Here is an 11,230-nt window from a genome sequence, read left to right as displayed (position 1 = left end):
TATAATTTTTGATAGATTATAAAGGTTAAAAATATTAATTGCATTTTTATGTACAGTATTTAGATCGTAATTGTTTGATTTTGCTAATTAAGTATAGTGTTTTTTTAACCATAAAATCAAATTTGTATGCACTGTGAAAAGAAGTTTCAATTTAGAACTGAACCATATGAAAATACTACCGAAGCGCCATTGTAATCATGCGTTGACAACTGGAACTAGTGCATAGACCTTTGTAAATGTAGGATATGTTTTTTATTGTGTTATGTTGTGTAAAGGTAAAAAAATAAATTCAAGATATATCAAAGTGGATGAAAGATGTGTAACATTATTGAAGAATTAAAATTCGAATGATTTCGGAACATATTGTGTCTGATATCAATAATATTTTACATCGTAAAAAGAAAATAAAATTTTTTATAAAACATGTTACTGTTACGATTTATTTTTCGTATTACTCAAATAACATTTATAGAACTAGTTTCATAATCAGAAATACTGCAATTATTTACAATACGTTTAAGCGAGGTAATAAAAAATATAATTTTCACTTAGAGCATGTTGTAAATAGATTTTGGATATTCCACGTTCTTTTCACACAAGGACAACTATTGGTACCTCTAGGGAAGTTATATTTTATTTAAGTTATTATTTTTTATGAGAATTTTTGTTCAGAAATTTTATATCAATTTAATCTTCTATTTCATACATATTGTATCATAATTAACAAAATTAATTAATTGCCATTAAAGATGCATGCCGTAGCTTTATTCTTTATTCCAGAGTGATCAGCATGGCACAAAAAGAAACTACTAATCTAATTAGAGAAGATTTTGATGCTGGCCCATCGAGCTATGATGAAATTATTCCTGGTTTGTTTCTTGGGAATCTTACAGCTGCTACAGATATCGAATGGTTAAAGGAAACTAAAATAAATTATATACTCACAGTAGATTCATGTCCACTTCCAAGAAAAATCCAAGGACTTCTACCAAATTTGATTATAAAATACATACAAGTTACTGATATGCCACGCGAAGATCTTTTAACTCACTTTGAAGATTCTTATGAGTTTATAGATCATTCTCTACAGCAGAATGAAAAAATTTTGGTACACTGCTATTTTGGTATTTCTAGATCAGCTACAATCGTTATTGCATATTTAATGAAAAAATATAAAAAAAGTTTCTACGATGCGTTTGAAGCAGTAAAAGAAAAGAGACGCTTTGTGGGACCTAACGCTGGTTTTTTAGCACAGTTGAAGCTTTATGAAGAAATGGGTTTTGGAGTAGATAATACTAACGTACAATTCAAAATGTATAAATTACAAATTGCAGGTGATAAGATGCGAAAGGCGAAAATTTTACCACAAAATTGTGCAGATTTGATAAAATCAGATCCTGCTCTTGCTACGGTACATCCAGAGCCAACAGTATATCGCTGTAAAAAGTGTAGAAGAATCATAGCAAGTGCTAGCAATGTTTTGCCACATATGCCAAACGAAAGACAAATCTGGAGACATATAAGTACAAGAAAAGCGTCGCGCGAATTGTTGGAACCGCTACAGAAACGAGAGCAGCAACCTGCAGAATTTTGTACAAAAATATTGTTTGTGGAGCCGCTAGCTTGGATGCCTGATATAACGCACAATGTCGAGGGGAAATTGAATTGTCCAAAATGTAATACAAAGCTAGGCTCTTTTAGTTGGATAGCGGGTAGTCAATGTCCATGTGGCAGCAAAATAGCACCTGCATTTTATTTGGTTCCTTCAAAAGTAGATTGGAGCAATGCTGTGCAAAATGTACAAGTAACTGTATAGTACTAAACTGTATCTCTATAATTAAGATCTTTTGGACGGATGACTAGGATGTAATAACTAATATGTAAGAAGAAATTTTTGGAATCTTTTTACGTGGTTCTAGCTCGATTAACGTTATAATATACGTGTGACCAATGTACTTAGGAAATTTATATTCTAATTTTGTGCCAATGTTCTTACATTATATGTGAACATATTCGTTTTACGACTATAACTTTACATATTTCTTGCCGCAACGAGTACACGACCCGTTCTTCCACAGAAAGAGATCGATCATTGTATTTATACATCTTGCTTTTTTCTATGATTAACATACATAATATAATAACATTGTAGACTAACATATAACATTTCCTGTATAGATGTCTTGTATTAAGCAGATAATACATAGATGATTTTTATTATTTATTAAGCTATTTCAGTTCTACAAAATAACGTTTCGAGTTATTTCCATTACCCTGTATTTCGTGCTTAAATCCTAATTTCTATGCAACCATGTTCGATCTGTTGGTCCTTTATATTATATCAACTTCTTTTTCTTACATTGACTTAAACGATGCCGTTAAAATCTTTGGTATTTTATAAATCGCTATCACTTGAAATTTAAAAAGGGATATTATTATGCAAAGAGAGAGTGGGAGAGAGAAAGCTACATGCTTGCGTGCATGGCAGAATACGCGGTTCCGTATGGATGTGCTCTGAATCGTAACGCGTTTAAACTGCTCATCGTAGATCCTTCGAGTCCCCCGTGAATTTCTGTTTGATGATACGGAGGAAGATTGACATTTCCTAAATTTCCATTGATAAATCCATGGCAGGTAGAAGCTTGCATAGAGGTATAGTGTTGCGACGATCTCCAGTATTCGCTGTAGGGATACTGCGCTACCTGAGAAGTCTGTAGAGTATCCGAGTTGTTTTCCTGCGTGTGCGTTATTCTGATAGGTCGTAAAGGTAAAGTGGTTTCCACTTCTCTGTTCGAGGAAACGCCTCGGTTAATAGCAGAACTCCTTTCGTTTCGGCGAAACTTGGCGCGTCTATTTTGAAACCATACCTATGAGTAAAATTTCCAAATGTTCAGTTTCGCGAGAGTATTTATACTAGTAAAAATATTTTGCTTCGCCGAGATCGAAGAAAATCGCGTCTATTTGAGATCGTCGAGGTTCGTATCTTGAAACAGATAGAGGCAACATTTTTACGAAAATATTTTAATTAAAGGCCATGAAACGAAAATATCATTGTGGTAAGCTGTAATTGTCGAACGAAGAGAAAAAAGAGAAGAAGAAACGAACGGACATAAGAAGGGATGCGGCAAGTGAAGACGGGACAGCGTGACGGCTCCTGGCAACCGTACAGTCCACGGCAGACAGACGAATGGACAGACATCAGCGGGAGACGAGGGACGTAGCAGCAGCACCAGTAGTGGATGGATCGACTCGTGTAAACGAAAAGTGTGCTTTCTGCACAACCGTGTAAGAGTCACCACACACGTGCTAGATACGCGACGTATCGTACAGCATACGTCGTATGCCAAGCACAGATGCCGCTGGAACGACGCAACTATCCTGCCAAGCTAATCATAGCTCCTTGCCCCTGACAACCTGTCTCCTCTGATTTTCTGCTTAGCTATCCGCGGCGACCTCCATCCTCTTTCCTTCCTTTTTTTCACTTTTTCTTCTTCTCTTTCCTATACCTCCGTCTGCCTGTCTGCCTTCCTTCTAACGTTGCCCACCATAATCCCAAGAAACATGTGTGAACTTGGCCCACCAAGCGATACGATACTTTTTCTCCTTTACATGCTACCACGATACTTTTTCTCTTCCACAAAGCAAAAATCATCATCGAATGCCTCTACTGTACTTGAAAATACATCTTTCTTTTCTTATTCCATTCAGTTCTTTTCTTACTTTCAAGTTCAAAGATGCTGTTGCCATTACCTGCACTCTGGCTTCCGATAGAGATACACGCGTTGCAAGTTCTTCTCGAACGAAAGCATCCGGATAATGCGTCCTTTCAAACACCCTCTCCAACGCGGCTAATTGTTGCGCCGAGAATGTTGTCCTACTCCTTCTGGGTCGCCTACACGTAGGTGTCGTGGAACTTTCGTTGCACTCTGTAAAATATAAGCGTATCATTTGCCACAATCACTTTATCGCAATGACTTCATCTACAATACGCCGGTCAAACTGTTACACCGATTGCCTAAATTGTTATTTGCGCGGAGTTACTTGGAAGAAAGTGAAAATTCGAGTGAAATATTTCAAGATGCTGTCCGCGATAGGCAAGTAACGCTTCTAAAAAGGAAAAAGAGCAAAGAAGAGAAGCAGCACAGGCGCGGCTATTCTTGAATGACTTCACTGTACTTGAGCATTCATCAAAGCGGTATAATCTGAACAGCATGACTGGAAATGCGTGATTTCGATGGAATCAAGCTCATCGTGGATCGTGGATTAAACGTGAAAACTCGTCATGCGTGTACACGCGGGCCTGCCTCTCAGCGAAACGCGCGATCACGAATCGCGTTTAATTTTCTACGTTTCGTTACATAAGCGTTTGTACGAATCCTAACGTCTCGATCGCGAATACCCTGGATTCTTACCTAACGAATTAGTTGGTGTCGACAGTAAGCGCGAGACCGTGAAATCTTGCGGAGTATGAGGATTCGTCATTTGTGAAACTATCACGCTGTTGTTTTCTTCTTGTCCCGAATTTGCACACAACATTGTTCTCTTTTCGTTTAAGAAATAAACCTCTTTAGTCGAATAGCGATGGACGAACGAATCGAATCGAATCGAATAGATAAATTACGAGCTTCGATTATTGCACAAATATATTTCTTATTCTTAAAATTGATTACTTGAACATATTGAAGTAAATACGCGATAATGTTGTAGATGAGTTGCTTAAAACATTGTTAGATAACATTTCCTGCTCCCTAATTTTCAGTTTAGAAACAAATGTTTTATGAATTAATCAGGCTGTTCATTCAAGACGTAACAATTATTTATGAACGCCGAAGACCGAATGCGTAGTTTTTTCCTGAAAATCTTGGTCGAAGCGTGGCAGAGTAATTAAGGCTCATGCCACGTGCCAATCGGCTCAATGTGGTTCCAATGTGCTTGAAGAACTTTTTATACTTTTCCAGCAAATATTACGCTCCTTTATCGTTGCCCTATTCGGTTTAAATCTTTTAAGCAATTAAAATATCAGAATAACGACCAACAATGTTTTCAATATTTTAACACTAACATTTACATTTGTTAGGTGCTTTTCACAGTAAAAATTTTCGTAGTGAATTTTTATCGAGTATATTATCAACGGCTGCGATCATGGTCGTTACGATCAATTATAATTCGTTTCAGTTTCTGCGGGTCTTGCAAGAAAGGGGTAACTCAGGTCGAAACGCGTATACCTGTACCTTTCTTTTTTCTTTTGCATCGAATGCCAACTAGGAATATGTAAATTAGATAATATAAAAACGAACCGTATACTGCTCCAATTATCGTATTATACGAACATCAAATTCCTCCTCGTAGGATCCGCACTTACTCTAAATCGATTCTTTATGCTAACAGTATATAATAAATGTACATTTTGTCACTCGGTGCTTGGCGATGAAAGCGTTTCGCTGTAGGTCTATAAATCAATTGCTCTTTTGGACGTTTTACGATCTTGTGACATTAATCGTCGATCATTTGAATAGCAAGGAATATCTCTCGTGAGCGCAAAGGCTCGGATGAATCTATAAGCGTGTATTATATCTAATACAATATCTAACAAGCGCGTCTGATTTAACGAATTGTAAAGACTGTTCTATTTCAATCCTTTCGAATAAAATTCGCAGTAACTGTCATTGTACGGATAGATGATAGTATCCAAGAAAGTCTTCGTCACGAGCACTCTGTACGGACAAGATCGTTTTGAACGAACGTTCTCGACGATAAGATTCGTTTCCAACGACGATGTTGCCAAAAGATTAACGTTGTCCCGTACGTAAACGAAAATATACGTATACATGCGACGATCACCCACTATAAAATTGCGAAGCGTGTTCGATCGCGGTAACGTTTCGTTCAAGTTCGAGCGTTGGTTTCATCCGAATCACGCGTAAATCACAACTAGCCGATCGACTTTGCCGGAAGATCGTTTCGTGAAACCGTGAAACGAAGCCATCGTATTAGTTGATGCGGCGAGATGCCAACTGACTTGGCCGAGTTAAAACGTACTTGAAGATCCTCCTCAGCCTCTTCATTTGTCTTTCCTCTTCGTTCATTCTCCTCCCGCCCTCTTGCGTGCCCCTCGTTCTGTCGCTCCTTCCTCTTCTCTCATTTCGCATCTCGTTCTTCCTTTTACGCAGGGAGACACGCACGCAGGAGAGGAGAGAAATAGAGAATTTTAAGAGTAGGTGGAGATTTCCTCGGCAAGCTCCACCTTCATTAGATGCTCATTGGTTTCTAAACGGTAGCACGGCTTTCCGATGTTTTCTGGATGCAACCCCTGGCAATTTAAAAGTACGTACGCGTGCGTTGTCTGTTATCCAGAAATTTTTCCATCGTCGGAACGATAATTTTATTTTCTAAAAAGTGGCAATGAATCTCGTTGCAAGTTTTCGCAATGAATTTGCGAAAGGAACGGACCATTCCCGGTTCGTTTGCATCGAATCACATCGGTCGATTAAATTCTATAAATTGATCGATAAACATATAGTGACATACAGTATAAGCGCGGCGTTTTGATATTACAAGAAGAGAGAATAAGCAAGAGGCGCCGGCGTCATGATGGTTTCGATTTTCAGGGACACGCTAAACTACGCTTCTTTATGCGCCGGAACATTGGTCTTGTTCATAGCCGCGGCTTGACTCTCGTTACACAAGGGTGTCGAGTAACAATTTCGCCCTAACGCGAGTTCCCCATCCTTCCCCTTATTCCCGACTTTCTTCTACTTTCTTCTTCGAAAGTAACAATTTCTTGCTCCCTACTCCTGATTCGAATTAACCGAATTACCAAGCTTTTTCATCTTTGCGTAACGACTACTCGCTGAAGAAACGGATATCTCAAATTTTACGACGATTCTTCTTTTTCTTGTATTTTTACAACATTCATAAAAATGATATAACAGTCTGCATTCTTTTGATGTTTGAACCGCCGACGGCAACCGCGTCGTAACAGCGCAGTGTCGTGAAAATCGCGAGACTAATCGCAGAACTCGAGCTATTGGTTATTGGAGAATTCAATGGACAAGAAGGGGAGGAATTCGAGAAGAAAAGACAGTACAGCTTTATCGAGAAAATGCTGCGAAAATCAATGAAAAAGTGTTGCAGTACGAAGTGGCGACAGCTGACCGCGTTATATCTATACCTCGACGTAGAACGAGCGTTCCCGGCTCTCAGCAACAATTATATTCCCGGCGATTTTATTTATACGAGGCTTTTACGAGCGCAGTCATTCTTGCTGTCAACCGTGCTGGCCCAATAAAACGCGACCGTGCATCCGTTCTTTCGCTACCCACTTTCCACGTTCGCTTAGACCGAACTATTTCCCTCGAAATAAACGGCAAACCACATTATGCGTCGCGTTCGTGAATTCAACGATTTGATTCAACGATATTCGTTTTACAAGACGGAGATCGCGCGATATTTAAAAGTATGCTCGCGATTCTCGAATCGTCGGCTGCAGCTAAATCAAAAAGTATTCGACGTCTCGTAGTCGGAATGAAAAAGAATAAAAAAGAAAAAAAAATGGGAGGGAGGGAAACGAAGGAATCTCGCGAGTCAGGAGACCGGCAATAAAATAGTCAGAGGTTCGTTTTTGGTGTTCCAGTCGCGATGAGACGGACGGGTGCGTCGCGACGCGGTGACACGTACACGTCGCACGTCGCGCGACGCCTAAGGAAAATTATGAGCCAAGCCTGGACACTTCACCGTGCCTTTGTCATCCTCTTTATCTTCGCGAGACTACCCGCGACTACGACACACGGTAACTCCTCTCTCTGCTTTGTTCTCTTTCATTCTCACCCCTTTTTGTTTTCTTCCCTCTTCTTCTTTTTCTACGCCCGCAAACCAGTAACCGCGATGGAGTTTACAAATCCACGAAAGAACTTGAAATTCTTCACGATGCACTTTTCTGGTATTTTCGTAATGCGATGCGCGACGATGAACGACTCGAGAAATCCGTCTCTTGGATGCGAACAATTTCTGCTAAGATTTCGACAAGCAATGCTTCGCACGCCTAAATATACAGGCTATGCTTGTTTGCGTATTTGAGAAGAAATTCGATGCTAGAAAATCCTATGATCAATCCAGTTCTATTAGAAACGCGTGGATTTTAGGCGATCGTAAGAGATCTCGGCATGCGTCAAGACGGATCAGTGTCCGACGTTGTGTAACGCAAAGAGGGGAAATCACAGATGCAGTTTTGACCACCGTGACAGTGATCGTTGCTTGACAACTCCCGAAATAGCTTCCATATGTGTACTTTGGAGAAATAGTCTTCACGGTATTTTCCATATATTTCCATATTCTTGGTTGCCCTTTCTTTCTTCACGGCCCGCCGTGCAACAATTATGTCGCCTGGCACTTGCACCACGCGATCAACTTCTTCGTATCTACATAAGTTTCTTGACACATATGTTACGTAAACGATTTTGACCACGATGAGAATATGAAATTGGCTCGACTTCCCGTTGTATGAGAGTGCAACGCGTACTTTGCGTTTATACTGTATTATATTTTCCACTTTCTTTCTCCCTTGACTTTTGATCGTCCACGAACATAACTGTCGACTTTTTCCATGTTTCTTCTTCGCTTACTCCACGTGTTTCGTGTTTGTCACTATTTTAAACTCGCTTCTGTAAGTTCACAAGCTTTGTTCTAAAGCGTATCTCGAATACCAACGTATCACGAATTTCCAAGCCCCCTCGGGTTTATCGAAATTCTGGAAATTTTCATAATCGCGATCAGCTACTGTAATTCATCCGTGTCCGCGAGAATCCGTTTTGCTTAGGCCATTTCTAAAGCGATTTTTATCCCACGGGGAGAAAACTCGTGAATTTACGATAATCACCTGACGACCAACTTTCAACTTCCGAATTCTTTTTTGAAATCTGCCTCTCGTCGGCCGAGTACGAGTGTCGAAGGGTGACACTTAACGTCCCGTGACGCCTTAAATCTACCTATAGAAGGAGATTCTCGTTTGGTAGCGAGGAGAGGACAAACAACTCGCCGAAAACCACGGAAAGCAAAAACGCTGCGATAGTGGTCATCGGGCACCGTGAAGACATTCGATTAACAGCGATGAAAAGAGATTCGGGGGTCTGCGAGACGGATTTCGTACTTCTTGACTAAGCGACGGTTACGTTCTCATCGGAGGAGACGACGACTGTCACGGTATTTGCGGTCAGGTTGCCACGAAATTGTCAACGGAGTCGAAAGGGAAAGTGTATAACACGATAACGACGAATGTTTCAAAGGAAAACGAGAAAGACTCGAACGTGGTCTGTCGGAGGAAGAAACATATCATGCTTCGGTTTCTTCGGTTCGTTCGAGCAATTACAAGGGTCGTGCGTCATTCTTGCCAATTAGGCGGAGGAAGCGTCGACGATGCAGTGGAAAAGCCGCTGTTTCAACGTTTACTCTCTTTTCTTCTCCCTCTACCGATTTTCTTGCTCGCTCCTCTGACGACTGGAAGAAGATAATTTTACTCGTGCTACCCCCTGGTCCGAGATCTGTCATCGGTTATGTTCCTCTATGCGGAGACAACCCGCCGTTTCTGTTTTTCTCCTTCGAGCATCATCGAGCTTTTATTATTCTACCTTATAGACGATAATTGCCAATGGATGAAAAACGTGAACGACGTAAGAATATAAGACCTGCGGTTCAAAGTAAAAGCGTCAACGACGCTTAGAGGCGCTAACGATCGTTAAAGACTACTTCTGGACCGACGAAACGTTGAAAGCAAAACGCATCGGCGCTTTGCTTAAACGTAAAGGGTTAACATTTCGTGGAACGAAGGAAACGTCATTCTGGCTGGGCAACCGGCGTTCATCCGCGGCGGCACTGGGAGGCACGAAAATCCCCCTTTGGTTAACAGAGCGTGATCCCCATTACCCGTCGTGCCACCCGCTCCATCGCCATGCCACCGGTCACAAGTAAATTACGCATTCATGCTATTCCAAGTTGGATTACATTGCTCATTGTAATGTATGTCAAGGGTTGACCATCTCGACTGACGCAGGAGGGGGTGACTGCGCCTGGAACAACGCAAGGGTCAACGTGGTGGTTAGCAGACCCCTCTGGACTTTGGTCTGCCTATCTAATTACACCTTCTTATCATTAGCGTTTATCCTGTCAACGTTATTATAATTACGTAACTACGAATTTATTATTCATGACGGAACGTTGACAGTTACCGTGTGTACAAGATAGACGCATGGGGTAATTTCAAGGATAATAGCCAGGCCAGCGATGAAAAGAATTCGACGGGCAAAAGTTGATCGACGATCGACGGGTCGCGAATCTTCGTCAGCCAGTTTTCCATCTTTCCAGTTTTGCCTCGAAATTTTACACGTTCGTCGAATCAAGACGCACCACTGCTTTTTCTCCTGCCATATTTTCATATTATGTGGCAATATTTTCATTCTTTTTGATATTTATTTGGACCGTCAGACTCAATCGATTACTCGTCGCCCAACCTTTGCTAATACAGCGCCATATGGCGCAACTGAGCGAGATGTTGCGAAATCATTGCCCTTAATTTTTTGGACATAATCGATTGCGAGCGCGCATTCAATGGATAATGGAAGACTGATCGGAGTTAGCTTTTTCAATGCAGTCACTGGTTTCGTTTCGTTACGGTACTCCGATCGAATAAATTACTCTCTGGTGACTGGTGTATTTTTTCTGAATCCAAGCGCGTTGCTTTCGAGCGTGATAGCGAACGATAATGACATAAAGTTTCTCGATGATTCGAACGAACGCGTGCGAGATAACGGTAAAACGACGATTCGACGTGTTACAACCTAAGTCTTCGTTAACGTTTGATCTATGATGCGTTTGCCAACTTTCCACCGCTTCCACTGGTTTACGAACTCGTACGAAGCTCGTCGTAAATTCTAATTACAAAGAGATTCCTTTGCGAATCTCGATCCAGCTGTTCCTAGGATTTGCTTGGTTTTCAGAATTTCGAAGGGAAGAAGACAGCAGAGGAGATAGAGATGAAAGAAAATGGTAACACGTAGGACTTTATATACGGGGATAATACGATACAATGACGATGAATAGCCAAATCGACAATGAAAGATTTGATTCGAGAATAAGGGCTCATTATCGCGTTTTGGCTCCTTCTACATGTCGGATCTCCCGCGGAGAGCGTCAACTATTTTTCGACCTGCCCTTTCATACGGTTTCTTCCTTCTCCCAA

The 11,230-nt window shown here is 40.8% G+C and overlaps 2 protein-coding genes across 5 annotated transcripts; one reads left to right on the top strand and one right to left on the bottom strand.

Moving 5' to 3' along the window:
- The first annotated feature begins 205 nt into the window (after positions 1-205).
- LOC117205861 (dual specificity protein phosphatase MPK-4) lies at positions 206-2,224 on the top strand. Of its 3 annotated transcripts, XM_033444646.1 has the most exons (3): positions 206-525; positions 781-869; positions 948-2,224. In XM_033444646.1, exons 2-3 carry the CDS (start codon positions 791-793, stop codon positions 1,814-1,816), a joined length of 948 nt encoding a protein of 315 aa, XP_033300537.1. In that variant the 5' UTR covers positions 206-525; positions 781-790; the 3' UTR covers positions 1,817-2,224. The 3 variants fall into 3 exon arrangements, with proteins under 3 accessions (XP_033300537.1, XP_033300535.1, XP_033300536.1); XM_033444644.1 differs by having other exon boundaries at positions 781-2,224; XM_033444645.1 differs by having other exon boundaries at positions 216-275; positions 781-2,224.
- On the bottom strand, positions 2,208-6,033 carry LOC117205863 (dorsal root ganglia homeobox protein-like). 2 transcript variants are annotated; one of them, XM_033444648.1, is made up of 3 exons: positions 4,413-6,033; positions 3,751-3,926; positions 2,208-2,787 (listed from the first exon to the last, which is right to left on the bottom strand). In XM_033444648.1, exons 1-3 carry the CDS (start codon positions 4,534-4,536, stop codon positions 2,356-2,358), a joined length of 732 nt encoding a protein of 243 aa, XP_033300539.1. In that variant the 5' UTR covers positions 4,537-6,033; the 3' UTR covers positions 2,208-2,355. The 2 variants fall into 2 exon arrangements, with proteins under 2 accessions (XP_033300539.1, XP_033300540.1); XM_033444649.1 differs by having other exon boundaries at positions 2,323-2,867; positions 4,413-6,030.
- Positions 6,034-11,230: the final 5,197 nt, after the last annotated feature.

The sequence above is a fragment of the Bombus bifarius genome, unplaced genomic scaffold, assembly GCF_011952205.1.
Source record: "Bombus bifarius isolate JDL3187 unplaced genomic scaffold, Bbif_JDL3187 scf7180000007996, whole genome shotgun sequence".
NCBI lineage: Eukaryota > Metazoa > Arthropoda > Insecta > Hymenoptera > Apidae > Bombus > Bombus bifarius.
This window is presented reverse-complemented; position numbering and strand designations above follow the sequence as displayed.